Source organism: Ursus americanus, chromosome 12, assembly GCF_024610735.1.
Source record: "Ursus americanus isolate L20-20 chromosome 12, mUrsAme1.1.p, whole genome shotgun sequence".
Taxonomy (NCBI): Eukaryota; Metazoa; Chordata; class Mammalia; order Carnivora; family Ursidae; genus Ursus; species Ursus americanus.
Window position 1 is genome coordinate 62,165,692 of NC_142138.1, and position 25,249 is coordinate 62,190,940.

Below are 25,249 nucleotides of genomic sequence, written 5' to 3' on the forward strand. Positions count from 1 at the left end.
ACCGTCGAGAGGGGGAACCGCCCCCATTCCAGTCGGCCTCGGGGCCAGAACCTTGCCCGGGATCTTGGTGGCCCGGACTCCCGCCAAGGCTTCTAGCCAAAGCTCCATTGCAGTCGCCGTGCCTGCGGTCCTACTGGCCCTACGGCGATGGATCTGAACTTTACGTGAAGGCTGACTTCACAGCCACCTGGTTTAATCGAGGAATCCAAATGGCACCTCACTCAAGGAAACCATAAAATTATCTCTTGCCACTGCAATTGCAGTCCAGTGTCAACTTGAAACGTAGACAGATGCAAATAACGCTCCGAACACCGGAGGTTTGAAGTCCCAGAGCAGGGTGGCTTTGATACTCCCAGCGCCTGTGGTCGGCCCCCACGCCCTGTTGTGACACACATGCCTAAGCACTACGCCTGCAACACGCTCGTCCTCAGGTATGTGCGTGGCGCTGTGCCTACTGCGAGCGGCAGCCCAGTTTCACTAAGCCTGCAAGTCGGGATGAGTTGAGCCTGTTTCCCTGGCACTGGCTAAGCACCCCACCCCACCTCGTCCCGCCCCATTCCGCCCCACCCCACCCCACCCCTCCCCACCCCACCAGAGCCTCTTGGATCTGATGACCAAAATCTTCCCACATCTGTTCACAGAGAGGTACCAAAATAGAAGACTGCCAGAAAGAGAGGTGTTTGGTTACACATCACAGATGACTGTCACAAGCCAATTTAGCCAAAGCAGTAAAAGCTGCATATCCCACACCGTTGTGAAACCATGAGCTGTAGACAATGAAACGGGAATTACCTTCTATGGTGGTTGGCGGGGGGGGGGGGGGGGGGGGGAGTAATGACAAGACATTTGAAAAATCGTGCCTTGATGAGGAAATAGATGTCAATATTGTTTGCCTAAATTTTGAACAGTGTCGCCCTCCCCAAATCTTTCTATATTTAGAAAATCTCCCAAACAGTTGTCTAAGATGAAATTTTAAGCTAGAATAGTATGATTTTAAAACATTTCAAAATTCAAATTGATTTCAGAGTCCAAACTTTGCATTCAGGAAGATTATTTGGCAAAATGAGGCAGATTGAATTCCAAGTACCAAATATGAAACCCAATCTGGCAGGGGTTCTATGGCTGTAATAAAGGAATTAACATGTATGTATTCTACTGCCCTCTCATGGGTAAGATGGAGATACAACTAATGGTAGTTAATGCCTTTTAAGTCTGAGAATAGCATGTTTAATTTAGCAATCTGTATTATTTTGATGACATGGAGAACAAGGTAAAATAAAATCAGGTTTTCTAAGGTACTTACAAATATTCCACAAACAGAAGTTCAACTTCAGAAACCAGGGAGAGGATTTTTACACTAGGGCTAGTATAAACATGCTGTCAGGCTCACACCCATGCTTATGGCTACCTGTATAGAATGTGGAAACATGCAGGAATTTGCCCTTATTATTTATTTATTTATTTTTAAATTTTTTATTATGGTATGTTAGTCACCATACAGTACATCCTTAGTTTTTGATGTAGTGGAATCTGCCTTTATTTTTTTTTCCATTTGAAAAGTCAATACTTTCTGAGACGTTTCACAAAATGTTCCTTTTCACATTTGTATCCACCCATCTTATCATTTCACATGTGAACAACTTGAGAATAGGAATGAAATCTTATTCTTGATACCTTTGCTGCCTAAATAGCCCCTGATACTTGAGCTGTTTGATCAGTAATTGTTTATTAATAAATGAAATGAACTATCAGCCCAGCCACTAGATGGCAACACAGTTGTATGTGTAGAAGTATGGTCTAGCTAATTGGAATTCCACCTGGCTGGCCTTGAGAAACAGGCAGGTTTCTAAAAAGTTACATGTGTATCTTACTTTGGTAAGTGAAGTTATTTAAAATGTACAAGGACAGCTGACTATAACTTTCTTGCCAACTATGTCCTTACAACTAAGAATCCTTTTGTAAGATAAATTCTCCCTAAGCATAATAGCTCATAAGTATGGATTTTCTATATTGGGCAACACCTGTTTTTGTCTAAGAATGCCGGTCTTCTGTTGCATCCTGTCAAAAGGACGCTTCAACGGTCTAAGTGCCTCGAGCAAATCTCATTCTATAAACCGAAAGCCTATATTCTCCCAATCACGTCATTTGCTCAAATTTTTGCCCCGCCTCAAGTTATTATTAGTTATCAATAGATTTTAAGGTGGGGCAAGAATACGAGCAAATGTTTTGCCTGAAAGTCATGGAGACTCTGGAGTCAGACAAACCTATGTCCCCAGTTACCACTCAATAAATGTGTCCTTGTGCAGGTTATCACCTTCACTAACCTCAGTTTACTCATCTTCCCCCAAATGAAGATAATATTGTCTACTTCATAAAGTGAAAATGATTAAGTGAAATAACGTCAGTGGAATAATATCTAGTACTATCATTGGTTTAGAGTAGGGATTCAATGACTGGTAACTATTATTATTCATATTCTCCAATGAAAATCTCACCCATAATATTATTTGGTTTATTTAATTTAGTCTCCTGATTTAAGGCCTTCCGAAATTAAATTAAGTTCATAACACCAGGTTTCATAGCGATAGGCCATGCGGATTTGGGCAACATTTGTCTTCCGGATATCATTTCCAATAGGGCCGTCCTCAAGGTAATTGTTGCCCAGAAACCTTGCTTTCTCCTGTAAGACAAAAGGAAGCAGAATGACTGCTGTCTCTTTATCCTGATATAGACTATAATTACATCTTCCACAAAGATTCCTTCCTTATCTTACTGACAAAAGGGAAAAAATAGACCATGAAAAGCACTCGTCCAGTGCCCCAGTGTGCATGGTCTGCTGAGAAGTCAAGTGTATTTTATTTGCCTTGCCAAAGGCAGAGCCAGAGAGATAGAAGACTTCTTTCTAGTCCCTGTCCCTAGTAACAGCATACGATTTGTGGGATAATTTTTCTACATGTGTTCCCCCAGCTATCTTTTCAGTACTCAGTTACCGGATCCTATATGCAGAAGGGCAACCAGTCAAGGACAGGTCTACCTCATGAGAAATTCCACACTGCAGAACACTGTTCCTTGCCACTTCACACATATCACAGGTACTCAGCTTGAACACTTGTGCAGCAATGGCATATTCTTCCATGAGGGGTTCCTTGGATTATTTATTTAAATGCGGCAAAAAAAAGAGAGAGAGAGAGAGAGAGAAGAAAAGAAGAAAGAGTGTATTAAAAAAAAATAACATGCATCCAGCAGAAAAAGTACAGCGAAATCCCTTGATTTGACTTTAAAGTTCTAGATGGGCAAGAGGGGTGCCTGGGTGGCTCAGTTGGTTAAGCATCTGCCTTTGGCTCAGCTCATAATCCCGGAGTCCCCAGATGGAGCCCCGTGTGAGGCTCTGAGTCAGCTTCTCCCTTTTCCTCTGCTACTCCATCTCCCTCTGCTTCTCCCTCTCCCTCTGCTCTTCCCCCAGCTCGTGTTCTCTCTCTTGCTTGCTCAGTCTCTCTCAAATAAATAAATAAATAAATAGATAAAATTCTGGATGGGCAACAACAGTCCCGCCAAATATGCTTGTATTGCTCAAGATTCCGTATGTGTACCTTGGTGAAGTGGAATTGCATTGGGTCATCTGTCGACAGCGAGATCATTAGTCCCTTCTGGAGGAAATCTAAAAAAGGATTTTTGGCATATTCTAGAAATAAGCTGTTGTTACTTAATGGCGACATAGCGATGGGAATCTGGGCTAAGAAAAACAAGTACTGTAACACAGGACTCTGAAAAGGAAAAGTGAAAAACAATATTTAAGGACGTTGAAAAAGGGACACAAACTAGAAATGTGAAAACCCCACGATCTACCTCAAGTTTCTAGCTTTCAACAAAATGATCACATGTTCTTTAAATCCCTTAGTAAAGAAGAATAATAGTGTTTAAATGGAAATACTATTTAGAATAAATTTATTTGAGATCATCGATTTTCAGAAGCATTGAGTCAAACCAAATGTTTGAGTTGTAATTGCCTAAGTTAGATGGTCTCTGTCAGAGAAGACACTTCACCTTGAAACAGTTTTGTTTTTGTTTTTTTTTCTCTACGAGGAAGTTCTGACTCTCAAAAGAGGCGTTTGAAAACATGCTATAACAAGAAATATGGCGGAAACCCGTTTAAGGTAAGCCAAGTGCCTCTGAATTATCCCTTGTCAGAGCTCTAAAATTAAAGTCCGAAAATCTGTATTAATTCATCCCTGCCACTAACTGGTAAGGTAATCGAGCAGCTCCGTTGACTTCTCTGGTCTCTGTAGAATGAACTGCACTTCATAACCTCAAAAATCTTTTTTGCTCTGCTTTCATTTGATTCTAGTGTTGATAATAACTTGTGACAGAACGATAAGAAAAAAAAAAATTACTCCTCTAGTTCCAATAGAAAAAATATTCGGAAGAGAGCCTCCAACTCACCTTTTTTAAATTCAGGCCATGAGAGATATTATCTGCTGTCATGAATGCTGTCATGAGATGGGTGAGAGCCCCAGCTTCCCCACAGTGAGGTCGGAACAGGAACGTGTTCATGCCTCGTTCCCTAGGGAAAGGGAGCTGCCTTAGTGATCACAGGTGGCTGACTAGGACCTGGCAGCAGTGCTGGGCAGGGAGTGATTTACAAGAAAATCTGGTAGAAAAAAAGTTAACACTCTGAAAGGGAGTGGGGGCATCTAAAGGATTCAGCAAAACTGGCAATTCCAAATTATAATCTTAATTCTTCCTGACCACAGACTTCTGAAAGAAGAGGCAGCAAAGGATATGAGGGTATGGAGGAAAGTCAAGATCTGATTCCCTTCAGTTTCAACAGGAAATTTACCAATGTCACCACCAAGTCCCCCTTTCTCCTGCTCACGCTTTTGAGGGGGGAAATGTTTCCAGAAAACCCTGTTGTAATGTTCCTCTATTCCTTACCCACGTATATCAAGAAGGGTAACATGTATGGAGCTTTAAAATACATGACACATGGGGCGCCTGGGTGGCACAGCGGTTAAGCGTTTGCCTTCGGCTCAGGGCGTGATCCCAGAGTCCTGGGATCGAGCCCCACATCAGGCTCCTCTGCTGTGAGCCTGCTTCTTCCTCTCCCACTCCCCCTTCTTGTGTTCCCTCTCTCGCTGGCTGTCTCTATCTCTGTCAAATAAATAAATAAAATCTTTAAAATAAAATAAAATAAAATACATGACACAGTGATTAGTATCGGTTCCTAAACTTCCAAAGAAAAGGAACTGTGAAAGTCCCTGAAGGCTCCAAAATGCCCATTCCTGCTACCAAATAAAGAAAGAAACCAAACAAAAAGACAAGGGAAAGATGTGTCTGATTTGGGTCGGTCAGAAGCATCCCAGCAGGGCAGTTGGCTGACCACCCAGGGAGCCAATGTCTGAGCAGAGCTGTGTCAGATAGAATCCTCTCCTTCCCGGCGCCTGGGTGGCTCCGTTGGTGAAGCATCTGCCTCTGGCGCAGGTCATGATCCCAGCGTCCCAGGATAGAGCCCCACATTGGGCTCCCTGCTCGGCAGGAAGTATGCTGCTTCCTCTGCCCCTCACCCCACTCTCGTGCTCTCTCTCACACTCTCTCTCAAATAAATAAGTAAAACCTTAAAAAGAAAGAATCCTCTCCTAGCTCCCGTTCTCGTCCGTCTACTTACTTTCTCAGGCTGTTGAGCACTGCGATGTTTGCGTACATGTAGCAGGCGTAGTAGGTGTAAGATGGGTTCTTTCCTATTGTCCACTCCTGGGGCTTGGGGCTCTTGGAGGAGAACATGTGTCCACTGTGTTTGGACTCATCATCTACGCTGTCGAAACCAGTAATCTGTCCGGAACAAGGAGCCATGCAGTGGTGTCAGTCCGACAGGGATCCTGGTCCTCAAACTTTCAGCTCCCAAAGGCAAGGACCGAACGTCAGAGATAAGCAGCAAAAATGCATCACAGCTACGTGGGAGTACTGGTTCATGCACAGTGACAGTTAGGCCTAACGGGTCATGCTTACATGCTTGAGGAAGACACTGAGGTCTGGGTGAGCCTGAGGGTTGATGGTGGCCTCAAACACCGGCATGAAAATATTCTCCAGCATCTTTCCGAAGTGTGGAAGGAAATTCTTAGATCGAAACACATCACTAGAGGCGAGAATGAAGAGAATTCAGGAAGAAAATATTTTAAGGATTGGTAGCCCCTGTATGAGGGCATCAAATGCCATGTTCAGGAAAAGACTGTGTCCATCCTAGGCACACTCTTCTTGGTTACCCATAAAGAGGGAGTCAGTTTAGAATGGGCGTGGAGATACAAATGTCTTGCTGAACCAGTTGTCCCCATCTCTTCTACAAACGCTCTGTGGCAAAAATATTAACCTTCACAGCTAAGTCCAGATAGAAAATGAAGAGTATAGGAACTATGTCACACAAGAGTCGGTGATTTACTTGTGGTGTATAAGATGGTGAGCATGAAATAGTTATTAAGAAGACTTCTGGGGACGCCTGGGTGGCTTAGTTGGTTAAGCGTCTGCCTTCAGCTCAGGTCATGATCCTGGGGTCTTGGGATCAGGCCCCGCATTGGGCTCCCTGCTCAGCAGGGAACCTGCTTCTCCCCCTGCCTCCCTCTCTCTCTCTCTCTCTCTCTCCCTCTCTGACAAATAAATAAATAACTTTTTTAAAAGAACACTTCTGATATGCTGTAGCCAGGGACAATCTGACAAACTCTGATATAGGACTCAGTATATGCCATTCACTCTTTTAAGTAGCCAGAAATATTAGTGAATTTAATTCTCATAACCACGCAATATGTTAAGTACCATTATGACCCTATTTTAAAAAAAAAATTAAGCAAGCTCTATGCCTAATGTGGGACTTGAACTCACCACCCAGAGATCAAGAGGCACATGCTCTACTGATTGAGCCAGTCAGGTGCTCCCCATTTTAAAGATGATGAAACCAAGGCACAGAGAGCTCATGAAATTTGCCAAAGGTCACACAGCTGATAAGTAATAGAACCAGGATTCAAGTATTGCCAGTCTAGGTCCGGAGTCCATGCTCCTAACTACTGTAGCTACTGCCTCTCTGCTATAATGATATAATACAGGAAGTTCTACCCCAGTCAAAAAAGTTACTTTTTTGGCTAAAGAGACAGGAAAAAACTCCTGTGTTGCCAGAGCACACAGGACACAGGGGCAGGTGGCCAGAAAATATATAAACACTTAGGTTCGATAAAAGATCAATGATACTGAGCATCCCTGAGGGCAATGAGTAATTAGCGGGCGGTAATACCATTGATAAATTACTCATTGATTATGGAGAACTTGAGCACTTGTAGATGAGACGATCGGCAGATGGTAGTAGGGGTTCTGATACAAGAAAGCTACATCCCAGTCCAGATAAGCATGGGAAAGAATGAACTGGACACAGAGAGGAAGACCAAGAAAAAGAAAAAATAGAATCAAATGTACATAGTTCTTATCCTAGCTAAGTTTTAAATATTCTCAAAAGTTATTTTGTGATCTGCCTAAAGTCCTGTGTTTAAAAAAAAAAAACAAAACCAGGGGCGCCTGGGTGGCGCAGTCATTGAGCGTCTGCCTTCGGCTCAGGGCGTGATCCTGGATTCTGGGATCGAGCCCCACATCAGGCTGCTCCGCTAGGAGCCTGCTTCTTCCTCTCCCACTTCCCCTGCTTCTGTTCCCTCTCTCGCTGGCTGTCTCTCTCTGTCAAATAAATAAAATCTTTAAAAAAACAAAACAAAACAAAACAAAAAAACCCGGTTAAAGAACTGGACTGAAATGATCTTCCTAACTCCTGTCTCTGGTCAAGAGTGCTGAACCCGGCGTGGACAAAACCAGGCACCTAGGACCCGGTTCTACGTGCCGCTATAACAAAGCTTGTTGTGACTGCATATTCCTCATTCGTGTGGAGGAGGTCTGACAGGTGGGACGAAGCCAGGCTTTAGGGTCTCCGATGGGAAGGTACGTACTAGATCCTGGGGACCTGGATCATCCACGTCATGTTGGGGCAGTAGACGCGGTTACGGACAAACCAGCTGGACAGTTTGCTCCACTCGTCAGGACTGCGGCCGTAGATCGACAGGCGGGGCTCGGCGTGCTGGTACTTGGCCTCCACCAGGTCTGCACCTACCTCCTGCAAAGCCAAGAGAGGAGTCCAAAGCCAGGAATTCCCACAAGTCCCTCAGGTGGTCTAAATCTGTGGGGTCTAGGGACAGGAGGTAGGTACCACGAACAGACCACGTGTGAAAGGAAGCCAGAGGGAAACTATTCCGGGTTAAGATTTAAGGAAATTGAGGGGCGCCTGGGTGGCTCAGTCGGTTAAGCATCTGCCTTCAGCTCAGGCCATGATCCCGGGGTTCTGGGATCGAGTCCTGAGTTGGGCTCCCTGCTCAGTGGGGAGTCTGCTTCTCCCTCTGCCTCTGTCCCTGTTCCTGCGCTCTCTCGCTCTCTCTCTCTCTCTCTCTTGTGCTACTCTCTCTAATAGATAAATAAAATCTTTTTAAAAAGATCTAAGGAAATGGAGAGATGACAGGAATCTAATCGGTAAGAGACGGATAAGGCATAATGGAGGCTAGAGAGTGAAAAAGACAAAGGACGATGAGCTACCCTACCTGAGGCACCTGCAAAAGACATTCAGTTCTCCTTACGCCTCCTACTTTCTAAAACACACATCTCCCAAGCCCACTATGTCATTCCTATGTCCTAGTGCTCAGGCCATGAAGATGAGGGTGGATTCCGATCCCACCTCTTTCCAGGCTTACAACTCCCAGAGCCTGAAAGAGTCCTTAATCAGTCCCAAATCCACACCCTCAGCTTCTCTAGCCCAGGCATAGAAGTCTTTAAAAATCATTACAGTGGACATTTCCAAAGAAATTCTTATATTCATTTCCGTGGTGCTTGGCCCCAGGGATAGTACACTTCCTCCTTCTTCCCTTTCCCTCCTTCCTTCCCTCCCTCCTTGCTTCCTCCTCTCTTCTCTCCTTCCTACCTTTCCTCCCTCTCTTCCTCCCCATCCTCAAGAACCAGGCCAGGTACCATAGATCTGGTTGGTTCCTCCTCACCTTGATGATAGTGGCAAAATATTCTCCATCAATATAATTGTCTGTCTTTAGGTAGAGGTCTCGTAGCTCACTTGCTCCGACAGGATTGTATTTGTCATTGAACTTATCAAAACGCTGGAAGGTCTGGCGTCCCTGAATCAGGAAACAGGAGCACAAGTGTATCATTATACGTTAGGACGTATGTATACTGGGACATATGGGACATAGAGAGCTAGGGAATAGCCACCAGGAACAGGGGCCTGGGAACAGGGGAAGGGGTTGGGCTCCAAGAATGGAATCTGGGACAGTTGACAATGAGTGAACCTCAAAATTGTCTGTGGGTGCTTTCAGCCAGCAGGGTCAGCGGACACAGTTAAGAGGGCTCTGAGAAGGGGGGAGTTTGTAGGAGAAAGGCATGCAGGGTTCTCAGTGGGAGCATGAAACTGACATGATCTTTTTCAACCTACAGCATGAACATCCAGAGAATCAACAGTCAGGTCATAGGGATGCATTTTTAATTTGGCAAAAAGTTCCTTTAGGGTCAGATTTTTCTCCTTGGTGCTGTAGACCACTCTGTCAGCATCAATCTGGTAAGATTTCTTAATGAAGCGCAGCAGATGTTTCTGGTTCATGCAAGCAGCTGCATGGATGTGAGTGTCCACCTGTGTGTATATTCAGAGGAAGAAAACCAACAATCAGCCTGAGTCATGCTGCTCTGTTAGAGGCTATGGTGCCTGCAAACCCCACCGAGGCAGGAGAAAGGAATAAATAGAGGGGTGTGACTGACAGCTGGTAAACGTGGCCCAACAGAAAAGAACCCATAGCACCTCTTCGTACCCTTGCAAGAATGTGACGGATTTGGATGTAATAATAATGCCCATTTCTCTTGGATATCTGTGCACCCAATTTACTCCCTACCTTTAATCCATATAAAATTCTTAGGGACCATTCTCCACCCCCAAACTGAAACAGCTACCACAGCTTTCACCCCGAAGGGAGAAAGGATCAAAATGACGAAGCCATGGCCCAGTGATGGCATTTATGAGCTGGACATTTTCATGATTACAATTTTATAAGCTGGAAACTTGATAGATTAATTCACCCAAGCTTATACAGGCAGCTGAGCCAGGATTTGGTCCCAAATATCTGCTCATCTATTGTCTATCCCCACTTCTTGCAATCACTTGAATGGTCAGAACACATCTTGGAAGTGTTTCTAAATTGATTAGTTTTCCATTGTCCTTAGTGCATTTGATACCCACAGTCCTCTCGTGAGCTGGACTGAGCAGATGTATTTCCCAATTTCACAAATGAGGAAACTGAAACTCAGAAATATTTAATCACTTCCCCCAATATCTTAGAGTCAGGAAGTAGAAGAAAAAGGATTAGAATAAAGATCTTCCAAATCTTTGAATGGCCGTTTTTGAGATTTCATTTGTTTTTGTTATTTTTGTTGTTCATGATCATGGTAACTTTTTGCGGCAGGAATGTGGTAAACCTTTCTGCGTGGAAAACAATAGAAATGGCATTTTAACCTTCTAGAATCATTCATCTGGGTTCAAAGTCCACTGAACCTGCAGGAATCTTTTTTTTTTTTAAGATTTTATTTATTTATTTGACAGACAGAGAGACAGCCAGCGAGAGAGGGAACACAAGCAGGGGGAGTGGGAGAGGAAGAAGCAGGCTCATAGAGGAGGAGCCTGATGTGGGGCTCGATCCCATAACGCCGGGATCATGCCCTGAGCCGAAGGCAGATGCTTAACCGCTGTGCCACCCAGGCGCCCCTGAACCTGCAGGAATCTTACAGTAACCAGAGAAACAGTATCTTTCTTGCCCCACTCAAGAACTAATTGGATTAATGTTCTGGCCCAGCAGTGACCTCCGAGCAGTGCAATGTTTACCTTCCTGCAGTTATAAAAATCTCGGTGGGGGTTGTTCTTCAGCTCCTTTAGCTCATCCATCTCGTTGAGCATCTCATGCACCTGGAACTTGGACGAGAGGAACTTCAGGCGCCGGTGGGTATAGGTCTTACTGTGAAAAATTAAATCACATAATTCTGAAACATTCAGACACTTAAGGAAAACAGACACAATTTCAAAACCATCAGGACCCTTATTACTTATAAGAAACAATTACTGGAACAAACATTTCAGTGTGCAGTTAATCTCACTTGAAAAGTATTGGGCTCCCAGGGCTCAATCTTTTCCTCAAAGTTGGACAGAATAATGAGGGAGGATTTGGAAAGGAATTTAAAAGCCAGGGGAGAGGGGCACCCGGCTGGCTCAGTTGGAAGAGCATGCGACTCTTAATCTCAGGGCTGTGAGTTCAAGCCCCACATTGGGTGTAGGGATGACTTAAATAATAATAATTATAATAAGCCAGGTAAGACAATGTTGCTCAAGGCTTAGGGCCCCGGCTTGGAAGATGGCACATTCGGGCTTGAATCCTGGTTCAGCCAGCTGTGTAACTTTGGGTACATTACTTAACTCAGCGAAGTCTCAGCTTATAAAACTGCAATTACACATGTACCCACCTCAGGGAATGATGGTGAGGAGGGAGGAAATAATGTACATGAAGGGTTTCACATAGTGTTTGAACATAGTAAGCACTCGGTAAATACTCATTCTTACTCTGAGTAGTAGTCATAGTAGTGGAGGTGGCGGTGGTAGTAGTGGGGGTGGCGGTGGTAGTAGTGGGGGTGGAGGCGGTAGTAGTGGGGATGGAGGCGGTAGTAGTGGGGATGGTGGTGGCGGTAGTAGTAGGGGTGGTGGTGGTAGTAGTGGTGGTGGTGGTAGTAGAGGGGGTGGCAGCAGTCGTAGTGGGGGTGGCGGCGGTAGTAGTGGGGATGGTGGTGGTGGTAGTAGTGGTCGTGGTGGTAGTAGTGGGGGTGGCAGCAGTAGTAGTGTGGTTGGTGGTGGTGGTAGTAATGGTCGTGGTGGTAGTAGTGCGGGTGGTGGTAGTAGTGGGGGCGGCGGCGGTGGTAGCGGTCGTGGTGGGCGTAGTGGGGGTGGAGCCCGGGAGTAGTGGTGGGAGTCGCAATAGTTCAGGGATCATTAAACACTTACACAGGTCCTTGGGCAATTAAAGCAAGTAAAAAATTCATATCATCTAAGAAGGTGTCCATATTTAGATAAGGAAGTGGCTTGGGCTCATCTTTGCTGACGGCTGCCTCATTAGGATAGACGTAAACTATGCCGTCCTTCATTTTGAGGTGATAACCGAGGTTTTCTGGGAGGTCATCTGTTCGGAAGGGGTCTTCTCCTTTCTTCACAGGAGGGGTGAAGACTTTTTCAATAAAACACAGAGTAATAGATCAAGAAAGAAGATAAATGGCCACATAAAAATAACCAAAATATGAAATGCTGTAAGATTTCATTAGTCTGGAATTCTGTACGTCATAAGCTATAATTATCCAGGACTAAGCTAAAGTTTATTTTTGTATTATTTTCCAAAGGTGACTAAATTAGTAGTGTAAAATAAGATTGTATCTAGTGTAAGAATGATTTTCAAGTTCTTTAGAAGTACTGTTCACATAATTGATACACTACTTACAAATAATCTTACTACAGTAAGTTATCAAAGGCTTCCTGTTTAGACTATTTTATTAGCTTATGAGATAATTGCAGAGAAATAAAAGTCAAACTACAGTTAAAAAGTAGAATTTAGGGCGGGGCGCCTGAGTGGCTCAGTTGTTAAGCGTCTGCCTTCGGCTCAGGGCGTGATCCCAGCGTTATGAGATCGAGCCCCACATCAGGCTCCTCCGCTATGAGCCTGTTTCTTCCTCTCCCACTCCCCCTGCTTGTGTTCCCTCTCTCGCTGGCTGTCTCTATCTCTGTCCAATAAATAAATAAATAAATCTTAAAAAAAAAAAGTAGAATTTAGATCTTTTCCTTAAAAAAAAAAAAAACCCTTCACTGAAGGTCTTCACGTAGATCGGTTATTTTTTAATAGACTTTCTATTTTAGAGCAGTATTAGGTTTGTAGTAAAATTGAGCCCCAAGTGCCCAGTTCCCATACCCTCCTACCCCCACTCAGGCACTGCTTCCCCACTCTCCACACCCTCCACCAGAGTGCGACATCTGTCACAATGGATGAACGTGACACTGGCAGGTCCTAATCACCCGAAGTCCATAGTTTACCTTAGAGCTCACTCTTGGGGTTGTACATTCTACGGGTTTTGACAAATGTATAATGACACGAATCCACTCATAGTATCATACGGAATCGTCTCACTGCTCTAAACACCCTTTGTGCTCCACCTAGAGTGGTTTTAATATAAATGGAAATATAAAATAATTTCTTACTATAAGAATTACAGTTCTTGTTATATTACCCACCTTTTTTTTGAAGGTATAGAAAGAGCTGTTTTTATTTTTTATTTTAGTTTTTATTTTTCGTTGTGTTCAGTTAGCCAACATACAGTGCATCGTAAGTTTTTGTTGTAGTGTTCAGTGATTCATTAGTGGTGTGTAACACCCAGTGCTCATCCCAACAGGTGCCCTCCTTAATACCCATCACCTGGTTCCCTATCCCTCCATCCCCCTCCCTTCTGTAACCCTCAGTTTGTTTCCCAGAGTCCAGAGTCTCTCATGCTTTGTCTCCTTCTCTGATATTACCCACTTTTTAAAGCACATACAATTTTACAATCTCTGCTAAAGGAATTGAGAAGGGATTTTGTGGGTAAATGTCCCTTTCTTTCCGTGCTAATAATTTCAGTCTAAGAAAGCCAAGAGCAAATTCTATGCTGTCATGGCCCTATAAGGCACTTAGCCTTTTACTTTCAACAAGTATGTGCCCAAGGCAGCAGGAAGTCTCCAGTTTGCAAGTGATGACTAATGGCTAGAGTGGGGAAAATAATATAGAAAGAAAAAGTCACTCGTTTTCTATTCAAAACTGGGAGCTAAGGAACATGAGAGAAGTGAAACAATATGTTGCTGTGTCGTATCTTAATTTTCAAATCTTTATTCTTAAACATCCCAGAGAGATAAAGCATAATTTAGAAGAAATAAAGGCAAAACAGATATCCTAAATGTCGATATTGTAGAAAAATAGGTAAACCAATTACCAAACGGAAACCATTTAAATGGTTTTAATATTAAAAGGACTCATAGAGAAGAAGTGGCAGAACTGGAAATCTTTCATGATGCAACAATCTGAAAGTTCAGAAACACTTTAATATCTGCCTCCCTCGAAATTTCAATCCTAGAAGAAGATTCTGAAAGATGTAAAGCGACTACACAGAGATGTTTATATTAAGCCATTTATTGTAGCCTTATTGGAAATAAATTTTTAAAAGTCAGAATCTAAATGCCCACAAAAGAGAGTTGGTTAAATAAATGATGGCACAGTTACCCAACAGAAATCCGTGAAGTCGTTAAAATCTGATTATTGAAAAATAGGTACTTCATCTAAGGCAGAGAGTAAAAAGTGAGATATGTAATCAAAGTACTATGGAAAGTCAAAACATATAGTTTAGATTTATCCAGAGGTTAAAGCAACGCCGGAAATGATGGTATGTGGGCTGCACATTGAAGGATGAGGTTGGATCTGGACATTAGGACGTACAGAGAAAAAGTGAACTGTCCCCCTGTTCAGGCACAGGGCACAGCACGACAACAGTACGGGGGCAAGAAAGTGCTGAGTCAAGTGGAGGACAGGAAATAGTCCCACCAGAACAGAGGTGGAGCAGATAAGCTAGATGTAGAAATAGGTTGAGGGTGCAGGTCCAAAAATCAATAAAGAAAATGTAGTTAGGAGGACAGTTCATGGTAGGCCTTGAATGCCAGGCTAAAAACTGGACTTAACTTTGTAAGTAATGGGCAGCAATTAAAGGTTTCGGGTGGGAGAAGGATATGCTCAGATCTGTGTTTTAATAGCTGGCACTAACGTGAATATGAGCCAAAAGGGAATGAGATTAGAATTTAACAGAGTAGGTCAGAAACTATGGCAATAATGTGGACAAGGAGAGTATAGGCCTAAATTAGGGTTCGGGGAATAACAAAAAGGGGAGATTTGGAGAGATATTGTATGGAATTAATCATGTGATTGTGCATGTGGGAAGGAGAGACGATGGAGTCAAAGATGACAATGATATTTTTAGATCGGACTATTTATACAGTAGTCCCTCCTTATCCATAGGGGATATGTTCCCAGACCCCCAGGGGATGCCTGAAACTGATAATACTGAACCCTGTATGTACTATGTCTTTTCCTATACCTACATACCTATTAATGGGCTACTGGTCTATCAACTTACTCATTTTTGTATAAATTAGGCACAGTAAGAGATTAACAACAATGATAAGAAAATAGAACTATTCTAAAAATTTGCTGTGATAAAAGTTAGGTGAATGTGATCTCTCTCAAGATATCTTTTTTAAAAGATTTTATTTGTTTATTTTGGGAGAGAGAGTGAGTGTGAGCAGGGGGGAGGGGCAGAGGGAGAAGAAGAGAGAGAATCTCAAGCAAACTCCCCGCTGAGCGTAGAGTCTGACGTGGGGGTCGATCTCACGACCCTGAGATCAAGACCCGAGCTGAAATCAAGAGTTGGATGCTTAAGCAACTGAGCCACCCAGGTGCCCCTCTCAAAATATCTCATTGCCCTATACTCACCCTTCCTCTTATGATGATGTGAGATGATAAAATGCCTACGTGAGATGAAGTCAGGTGCTTGATGTGGGCATTGTGACGTAGCGTGAGGCCACTACCGATGTGACAATAAATCAGGAGGATCATCTGTTCATGGACCTCAGCTGACCTCGGGTGACTGAAGCCGCAGAAAGCCAAACCATGGATGGGGTGGGGGGAGCTACTGTAATCCAGGAGCATACCTGATATTTAGTAGTTAGACCTAAAGATCGATTTCATACACTGCATAAGAAAATTACTTACCTGGGTAGAAGCTCTCATTTGCTACCCAAGCCTCACCGTCGATGTTCCGCAAGTACTTGGAAGGGGTTTTAGGGAACCTCTGAAATGACTTCTGCATATACCTCTCCCGTATACACAATGCCCTATATAGACCTTTGCAAACCATTTCAAAGTCTTCAACTGTAACCTGCCAAGAAAATGTCAGAGTATCAGAGTCGCTCCTGTGAAAATCCAAGAAGCCAGTAAAGTTTGTCTTTGGTACGACCCCAGTCCCCTGCTGTTGCTGCCCACGCTGAGCCTTGCCTGCCCACGCGGCTGCTTCCGACTTGACTTGGGCCCTAGGGTCTTTCTCCAGGAGCTGGTCCTGAAGTTTTTCCAACTCTTCCGTTTCTACTGAAGCTCGCCTGTTCTGCAAGTCTTTGCTTATATCGTCTGGTGCTTGTTTGGGGTTTTGCTAGAAAGCAGTGACTATCAAGCAAGTGTGGTTGAAAGACTCCATTCTAACACGGAGAATACTTTCTTCCTTCCAGGTACCGTATGGACGTTTTACGTATGGGCTTCTGAAGACAGTATCTCAACTGAAGGATGATGTGACTCTCATGTGAGAATTCAGACTGCTTTTTTGGACAGTGAGGGAAATATTCAGGGATGAATCAAGTGTCACATATCCCTCCACCCCTGTCACGAATATACTGCCTTCTGCAGTTAGAAATGGATCAGAACATCATCCTTTCTTTTGGATGGTTTTAAACTCCTTTAAAAAAAAGATTTATTTATTTATTTATTTATTTATTTATTTATTTGAGAGAGAGAGAGAGAGAGAGAGTGCGGGGAGGGGCTGAGGGAGAAGAGAGAATCTTTAAGCCGACTCCACACCGAGCACAAAGCCTAACGTGGGGCTTGATCCCAGGACCCTGATATCAGGACCTGAGCCAAAATCAAGAGTCAGACACTTAACCAACTTCCCCACCCAGGCACCCCTCTTTTGGATGGTTTTAAAGAGAATTTTACCCGTGGCTAAAAATAGCAAGATTCTAGAGTCACATGTTCTTAGAACTGCTGGAAATTTCCTGAACTGGCCTCTCCCTTGCCCCATCCCCGACTCATGGCTGGGCCTGGCATGCCCAAGGAGTCATAACTTGAATTCATTGAATGCTCATCATCGGAGCCCAAAGACTTTCTGGGACCAACGTAAGCGTGTTCTCAGGGTTTGAGGTCCAGATATTGGTCCTAATCAGTTGAACTCTTTGACCTGCTGACCTTGGCCAAGAGAGTCTGGCGCAGGTGCTAGAGCTAGGGGTTTGCTTCCAATGTGGCATGTTTGTTCCTTTGCCACGTAGTGGGCCACCGGTCTATCTTTTCCAGGATAAGAGCTGGAAAAGATATTCACCTTGGTGTCTTCAGCACTTAGCACACACCGCCTTGCACAGAGTAGGTGCTCAGGAAGACCTGATTAAATGGAATCACTTGATTACCAGGGATTAATGGCCTTGGAAACTGAGTCCTGATCCCCCTACCTCTCTGTTCAATTACAAGGGCGGGGACCGACGGGGCACAGACTACAACCTGGTAAGTGGTGCTCGTGAGCTCAGCCACATTCAGCCAACAGCCACACCTGCTTCTTCAAAGACTCCAGGCCATGGTTTCAGGTGCCCTCCAGCTTTCAGAGGAGAAACAGCTACTCCCTGACTTCTGTGAACCCTGTCCTCCCTCCCATCTTCTTTCTTTTTATTTTTGTTTCTACCAAGCACAGAGGTATCAAGTTTGTCTCTTAATTTTTATGTTTTTTTTTTTTAACTCTGGAGGTCTCCCTGTCTCTATTAAACGTCATCTTTCGGTTATTCACCATCTAAATGCCTGCCATTTGCAGAGCACTCATGTTATTAACAAGAATCGTGTTTGTTTCCTTGCTCTGCCACTTTTAAGTATCTTGGGACTGACCCTAAGTGGGTCAGTTACATGAGAAGGGGGCTTAGGACGGGTCATTAAAACTATATTTGGAGCCCAGACTGAGAGCTAGCCATCAGTTTCACCAATATGATGCTGATTCTGCAAGTCCATGTGGCAGAGATTTATTAATTGCCCAACTGTTCTGGATAGGACAGGCCGGTCAAGTTGCTTGTGACATGAGTTTACTATCCTTGTGGCATAACTAGAGTCTATTCCAGGCAATAACGTACTGTGTAAGCATCCGTAATGAAATCGGAGATGACCGTTGGTCAAAAAAAACAATAGCCCCGTTCGAATTTTCTAGCCTGTCTTTCATCTTCCTTCTTTTCTCTGGGCTCTCCACTCTTCTCATCTCCCTTTCTTTCCTCCCATCTGTTTTCTTTGATTGGTTTATGCTACCCACAGCCCTTCTCTCCAGTCTAGGGCTGCCCAAGAGCCCCCGGTGCCTCCCGAGCCTCCCTGTCCTGCTTTGTGATATCCTCAGTGAGAAGAGCCCCCCAGCTGTTCTCGTGGTCTCTGTGCTCAAATTTGTCTAGTGTATTCTGTAACACACACTGCATTCTACAGAATATTCTCCATGTGCAAGCAAATGAGATAAAGGAGGATAAATTATGTGAGATGATGAAGCAAAACAGAAATATAAGGTATGGCATATCGGTGTTGAGAGGCAATAATGGAGTATAACAGAGGACAAGTTAGCGAACACCTTCCTCTGGGAAGGGGAGGAAGGCAAGGAAGCTGAAACAACCAAGCTGTGTCTTCCCAGCAGCTGCATTTGAGGGGCAAGGAGCCACTCACCCCCGAGGCATAATCGCCAGTGATCTGCACTCTCTGGAAATCAGGCACTGTCTGGTAGGTTGGAGACGAAGAAATGTATTCGTCGATGTGGGACAGTTTGGTGGAAGATGTTTCACTTTGTGGAATGGCCAAATTAACGGTCTTCCGTCCATGGAAACGTTTTTTTCTGAGTTTGAAATGCAAAAATAAAAGGATTTAACTTTGGCTTCATTGGGAGTTTCATTGCAATAGATTGATGTTTCACTGTTCAATTTCATTTTGAGGACAAAAAGGGAAAATTAAAATGTCAGCAGGGAGTCAGAAACAGGATCCAACCATATGGGAAGAGGCATCACATGACTGTATTCCCTTCTTCCCGGTATCCCTTGGAACCGTGGGCCTTCGGGAACATGCTAGAAGGCTTTCAGCATGACCTTGGTCTTCACAGGCAGTCTGCTCCTAGCACTCGAGGAGGTCTACTGTTTTCTTCCTGTAGTCATTGGTAACCTTGCCCTAGCTTATTCAGTGCTGGGGTGGGGGGTATTGGGGAGCGAGAAGAATTCTTAGCTCTGGCACTGTTCTCCTCCGACTTGAATTGTCATTCAGACACACTGAACCATCTGCCCTGACACTTCCCCCTCCCGTGTCCCAGTATCCCAGTGTCCCAGCAGTCCCCTTACACCGCTTACCTCTTGCCCTCTATGGAGGTGGACGTGGCCTCCAGGTGGAATATGTGTGCTTGCATCTCATGATGAGAAATTGGGCAGATTTCATCCACATCAAAGGGGGAAATCTCATGACGGCCTCCCTCATCTTTGACTTCAGAGGCGAACACTTTTTCAGCAAAGCTGCGTAATGTATCATCAATTTCTAAAAGAGGTTTTCATGGGTTAGTATTTAAGCCCTTTGTCAGAGGTCATCAGAGAGTTCCTGCTATGTAAGGCACAGGGCTAAGGACTGTCCTGGGGATGTGGCTCCCCTATACTCTAACCAGTGTCCCAGAAACATGTCGGAGCTCAGTGCCTGCTCTCTTTTTAGAAGTTTCTGGGTGGGTAGCTTGGAAATCCATTCTCAGAGACATGGGTCAGATTCTTACGGCACATCTCAGGAGGTCCTAAAGAGGGACTGGTTTCTTGCAGGACTAGCACCTGTCTAAGATCACCTGTTTCTGGCAGGGCTAAATCTGACCGCATAGACCATGCAACAGAGTCCTTCTCATTAAACTGGTGGAGTTTTTCTGATGCTTGTGAAGATGTGAATAGGATTGTCAGTCCTTGGAGTTTTTCTTCCTAAAGAGAACCAAGGATCTAGGTAGTTCTGAGAAATAAATGTGTCCTTTGGGTTTTTCTTCCTCATAGAATGGATACTGTGTTTCCCTCACACATTATTTCAAATCCTGACAACCTGATGATATGCTGGTATGTAGGGGAAGGGAGCCACTGAAATTTACTACTATCGTTGGGAATCCCACTTCTTGTGGACACCTGGACCTCCATAATAAATGACCCTTAGAAAACCAGTTTTACTTCTACATGCTTTAATATGCCCATCCTTTTTCTTAAGTTTATTTATTTATTTATTTTAAGTGATCTCTACACTCAACGTGGGGCTCGAACTCACAACCCTGAGGTCAAAGGTCACATGTTTTTCCAACTGAGGTGCCCCTTAATATTCCCATTCTTAGGATGGGCGGAGGGGTGAACTTAACTTGGCAATGACTAACCCCAAGAGTCTCAGGATGTAAGAGAACTAGTTTCATCTTATAGGATGGGAATGGCCATCAAATATCTTCTGTTAAGTTCCATTGCATTTTCCACATACCCAGTTGTTTCATCATTACCTCTAATACTTCTAAAATCTCTTGGTATTTCCAGAAAAGAGCAGGTAGCAAATAATGAGAATGGCAGACAGCTAGCTATTTGAAGCAACAGGAGTAGACAGAACATTCTTCATATGATGACAGAGCAAACTGCATGCAGAGAGGAAGATCCCCTCCCTTCCACCCCATCAGTATCAATACAGGTTTCCAAAATGCCACATTTTCAATTTTAACCTAAGTAAGTGTAATGCGCTCAAGTCCCTGTTCTGCACTTACCAATACGTTCACCTTCCTCTGTCTTAGTTTCCTTATCTGTAAAGTGGTAAGACTAATATGTACAAAACCTCACTCATAGGCTGTCGTGGTAATGTACGTGGAAGTGCTTTACAGAGGATAAAGCACCAGCTCAAACTGAGTAATGCAATTTGGTAGCATTGGTCAGACAGCTATGCGGTATTGGGGGTTAGCTTTGGGCTACTAAGGAAATGACAAATGATATGACTTAGTTTAGGCTGAAGCATACATTGGAAGTGATAGCAATGTCACTTCCAGGTCAGCCTGCTTTCCAAACCTGGCTCATCCCAGGAGAACAACAGATATCCACTCTACTGGCCGAACTTCATGTGTCTGTTTGCTTCATTCAGCTCGAGCACTGCCTGAAACTGAAAACCGTCTTCGGATGCTCTGGAGTAGTTCTTTGACAAGTACCACAGTCCACAAAGGACGAAATGGAACTCTAAGTAGATACATTTGATAGCCTGGGAATGCCTTCCACCCCACTACCCACTGATCCCCAGAAATTAGTATCATTCCTCCATGAGAATCACAAGTAAGCACATGCACCTCGAGGATGGATGGCAGGCAGAAGTTAGAAGAGGCTTCATGCACCACGAAAGGCAAACAGATACAGGCTAGTTGGTTATGATGATGAGAAGGATGAGGGTGAGGATGGAGACGGGGATGAGCTTAGGGATGAGGACGAGGGTGCAACTGGCTTGTCACGGTGGGTCTGTGGCAATGCTGCTGGAGGCCTCAGGAAGGACAGCAGGGAAGTGGATGCCCAGAAACCAAATCCTACTTGCTCGAAATCTGGCTCTTACGGAACAAGCAGTCATTATCCCGGACGGCACATACCCATTTGTTTCATATTTTTAAACATTATTGTTTTTACTGAGGTTGCGTCTCCCTAAGCCACTATAGACAGTTGAAAAGTAGAAACTCCACTGTCAAGAAGTGGTTTACACGATGCCCCCAAATTATATGGTTGATGTCTCCTTCCACTGAATCAACCAGTTGTTTTGACTTCATGCAACCACAGCTACAATTTGACTCCGAATTCAAGAACTCTGCCTTTCAAAAACATTTCCGGGAGTGGTGATGACTGTGGGAAGGAAAAGAGTGAAACTGGTATTTCAAAAGATGAGTAGATAAGACTTGGTGACAGTCGGAATTCATGGAATAAGGGACAGATGACTCCCTTGGGTCTGTATAGATAACTGTTGAGTTCTTTTTTGAGCATATTATGTGTGCAATGATGGAGCATCAGAGTGGAAATATCTTGAGGATGGGACATCTACCTTTACATATAGAATCGACGAGACAATAGAAACAAGCAGTAGAATGATGAAGCCAGAACACTGAACTAGGAGTGAGAAAAGTGTCAGTGGAGGCTGGATGGCCTTGGGCAAACCACATAATCACAGGGAGCCCCGGTGTTCATCATCATAACAGGAGAAAGCTAATAATAATAATGTCAACTTCAGAGAACTGTTATAAAGATTAAACAAGAAATCCTTTAAACACTACACAGTACTATAAAGAAGTTGGGAATTACTATTATTAACATGGGAAGTGCAAGGTTCTTGAGAAAAGGAATATCATGCTTGCCTCTTCACTCAACAGATCCAGAAAATCATGCTTATTTCCCAGCAGTGCTTTGGGGGCGTGTAGGAAAGACAGGTCGTAGGTGTTTCATCCGCCACATCTCATCCCACAGAGGAACTCCAAGGCAGACCTACTATCCATCAGCTAAAGGACAAGTCTCATTGGAGATGGAGGGGATATAGAGTTACAGTTCATCTAAAGCGAGATTTTATGTGGTCACAAATATTTACCATGAAATGTTTCTCTCTGGAGCCGAGGATTTCCTACGGCAGGACTCAGTAGACCCTTGGTTAATCTACGTCTAAAGAAGAACATCATTTTATTTTAAAACCTCAAATGAACGCCCCCATGAGATTCTCTTTAAAAAATGGGGTTTTTTTGGAGTCCAGAAAATCCATGAGTTCATTTGCAATGCTATGGAATATCTATGGTCGTCATTAATCTTTTTTTTTAAAGATTTTATCTATGTATTTGAGAGAGAGAGAGAGAGCACAAGCAGGGGGAGGGGCAGAGGGAGAAGCAGACTCCCCGCTGAGCAGGGAGCCCGACGCGGGGCTCAATCCCAGGACCCTGGGATCATGACCTGAGCTGAAGGCGGACACTTGACTGACTGAGTCACCCAGGCGCCGCTGGTCATTATTAATCTTTGTTGGTTTTCCATGGTATCACTGAATAAACACTGCTGAAAAATACTCATGTTTCTGAATTAATGGATAGTATCATTTTTTAAATTGATACTTTGGCAAATAGCAGGAAAAATAGTCCAAAATACTCACGTTTTTCTTTAGCTGTATGAAGTAAAATAAAACAAGATAAAATATATAAACAACTTTCAGAAATCACAGTGGCTGTTAATCAGCGCTTTGGAATAGAAGCGTGTAGACTGGTACGAGAAAGGGGTGTGGTGGAATGTGTTATTATAGCTCATTCTTCCATTCACCTACAATTTGCTGCCATCAGAAACCCCTAGGAATATGGCCAGTACACATCCCTTTCGGCTCTTTAAATTTCTGTTTATAATCTTAAAGAGGTACTCTTTGTAAAATGTGATTTTAAAGAAATCTGATCTAGAGAAACGGAAACTCTCTTACGACGCTGGTTGCAGGTAAACCAAAAAAGCACATCTGTAAACAATTTAGTAACACCCACCAAACAGCCATTACTGAGAATCTATCCCACTGATTTTCATCCTTAAAAATGGAAAAAGCTTTAGGTGCAAATATTGTTCTCAGAGTATAATTATACTTACCCAAACTGTAAAGAACCTAAGGGATTAGTTAAGAAAATTAGAATATTACACAGCCATTCAAAATGATGTTTAGGAAGAGTTTAAAAAACTATGGTAAATGATTAAGTCATGATGCGAAGCCAAGAAAAAGGGCAGGATATAAAGTGACGTGTATAATAGAATCACAACAGTGTTTTTAAAAATTCTTTAAATTTGCATAGAAAATAAATTGACATGTGAAAAGCGGTATCTTCGGATGATGGGACTGTGAATGTTTTTTTCTTACTACTACTTTCCTCTGCATCCCACATTCTCTGCATGAGTGTTACTACTTTTATTTTCACTGTAATTTCTCTTTCTTATTTCATAGGAGACATGTATTTCTTTCGTAATGAAAAAGGCATTATTATCCTAAAAAATACTGTGTGTACAAACCCGGATTGTGATTGGGTTCCTATGTCCACTATGCCCGTGGTTATCAACTAATCCTCTAGCTAGAGATGTGGTAGGGGACCCTTCTCAAAATGGTGATGGCTCAGGCTCTGTTTAAATGAGCAGAGTAAATTTTAAATATTTTCCACAGTTTCCAAACTGGGGTCATCCAAGATGCTACCACCTGATACAGTTTTAGGAAATTACCTCCCTTCCAAAACTAAAAAAAAAAAAAATCCTTGAAACTCATGTCTTGCTTCTTCCTGAAAAGTATTATCAAAGCTGCTGTGACCCTAAAGAAAGGATCATCAAAGCTGACAAGCTATTTAAAGGAATGGCCGCATTTAAAAGAATCGAGCTCTCCAAACACTGCTGCACACCTACCTTCAAGTTTCAACAGAGGCATTGTTGCCGGGGTCCTGGATTCTAGGATAGCACAGTAGAAAGGAGGAGAGAGGAGGCTGTGGGGATGACTGCCCGACAGTATAAAACACCCTGACACTCATTTTATGATTTTGCTTTGCACCTGTAATCTGACCCTTCTCTGCTAAAAAGAGAGAGATGAGTTTCAGACCTATTTATAGTTGGACGCAACTGACAGTGAGAAACAGGTGAAGCCTCCAGGCTTTACTCAGGGATTCCAGAGATGATATGTGCTAGGTCAGAACTGCACTTCGCTACTTTCTAAATCTTCCTACAGATTGGATTCTCCTCGAGTGTGGTTTTCTTGCATGACCTGACCGCTGATGATTATTTTTCCCCCCGGTGAAATACAGGGAAGTCTTCCAGGCTGTGGACGTCAAAGTTCTCAGGATTTCAGTCATGAGAAAAGCTTTCTGTAGTTGATGACTATGCTGGTGTAGTCATCGAGTTCACAGCACACACACACACACACACACACACACACACACACACACGCTTTCATTAGAAATACCCTAGATTGAACAGAAATTCACCCGACAGAATGTCTTTAATAAATTAAGTAGTAAATTTACTTCAAATCTTAGAGGAAAGTCACCTGCTATCTGGAGTGCTCAGTTACCCCTACTCTGTAAATTGTCACAAAAGAAATAATATCTTTTTTTATATAAAATTTTATAGTACAAAATGCATTTTCCAGACATTATGCATTTGATCCTAATTACAATCTTAGAAGTACTTTCATCCTTGCTTCCCAAATGAGAAAACTGAGGCTCTGAGAAGTGAAGTGTCCTGCCCAGAGCCATTCTGCTCATAAATGGCAAAGCG

At 43.4% G+C, this 25,249-nt stretch overlaps 1 protein-coding gene across 2 annotated transcripts; it reads right to left on the reverse strand.

Moving 5' to 3' along the window:
• Positions 1-1,535: 1,535 nt before the first annotated feature.
• On the reverse strand, positions 1,536-24,467 carry AMPD1 (adenosine monophosphate deaminase 1). Of its 2 annotated transcripts, XM_045801445.2 has the most exons (16): positions 24,386-24,422; positions 23,118-23,129; positions 19,328-19,508; positions 18,660-18,825; positions 15,933-16,098; positions 12,107-12,326; positions 10,943-11,072; positions 9,509-9,703; positions 9,063-9,194; positions 7,971-8,134; positions 6,004-6,130; positions 5,663-5,826; positions 4,441-4,561; positions 3,591-3,764; positions 3,035-3,145; positions 1,536-2,680 (listed from the first exon to the last, which is right to left on the reverse strand). In XM_045801445.2, exons 1-16 carry the CDS (start codon positions 24,405-24,407, stop codon positions 2,522-2,524), a joined length of 2,244 nt encoding a protein of 747 aa, XP_045657401.1. In that variant the 5' UTR covers positions 24,408-24,422; the 3' UTR covers positions 1,536-2,521. The 2 variants fall into 2 exon arrangements, with proteins under 2 accessions (XP_045657401.1, XP_087722320.1); XM_087866194.1 differs by lacking the exon at positions 23,118-23,129 and having other exon boundaries at positions 24,386-24,467.
• Between the last annotated feature and the right edge of the window lie 782 nt (positions 24,468-25,249).

Coding starts and splice junctions, on each gene's coding strand:
- AMPD1 (XM_045801445.2), bottom strand. CDS start 24,407: ATGCCTCTGTTGAAACTTGAAG. Junction 3,765..4,440: donor ATGGCCTGAATTTAAAAAAG/GTGAGTTGGAGG, acceptor TTTCCTTTTCAG/AGTCCTGTGTTACAGTACTT. Junction 3,146..3,590: donor TGCAATTCCACTTCACCAAG/GTACACATACGG, acceptor AAATAATCCAAG/GAACCCCTCATGGAAGAATA.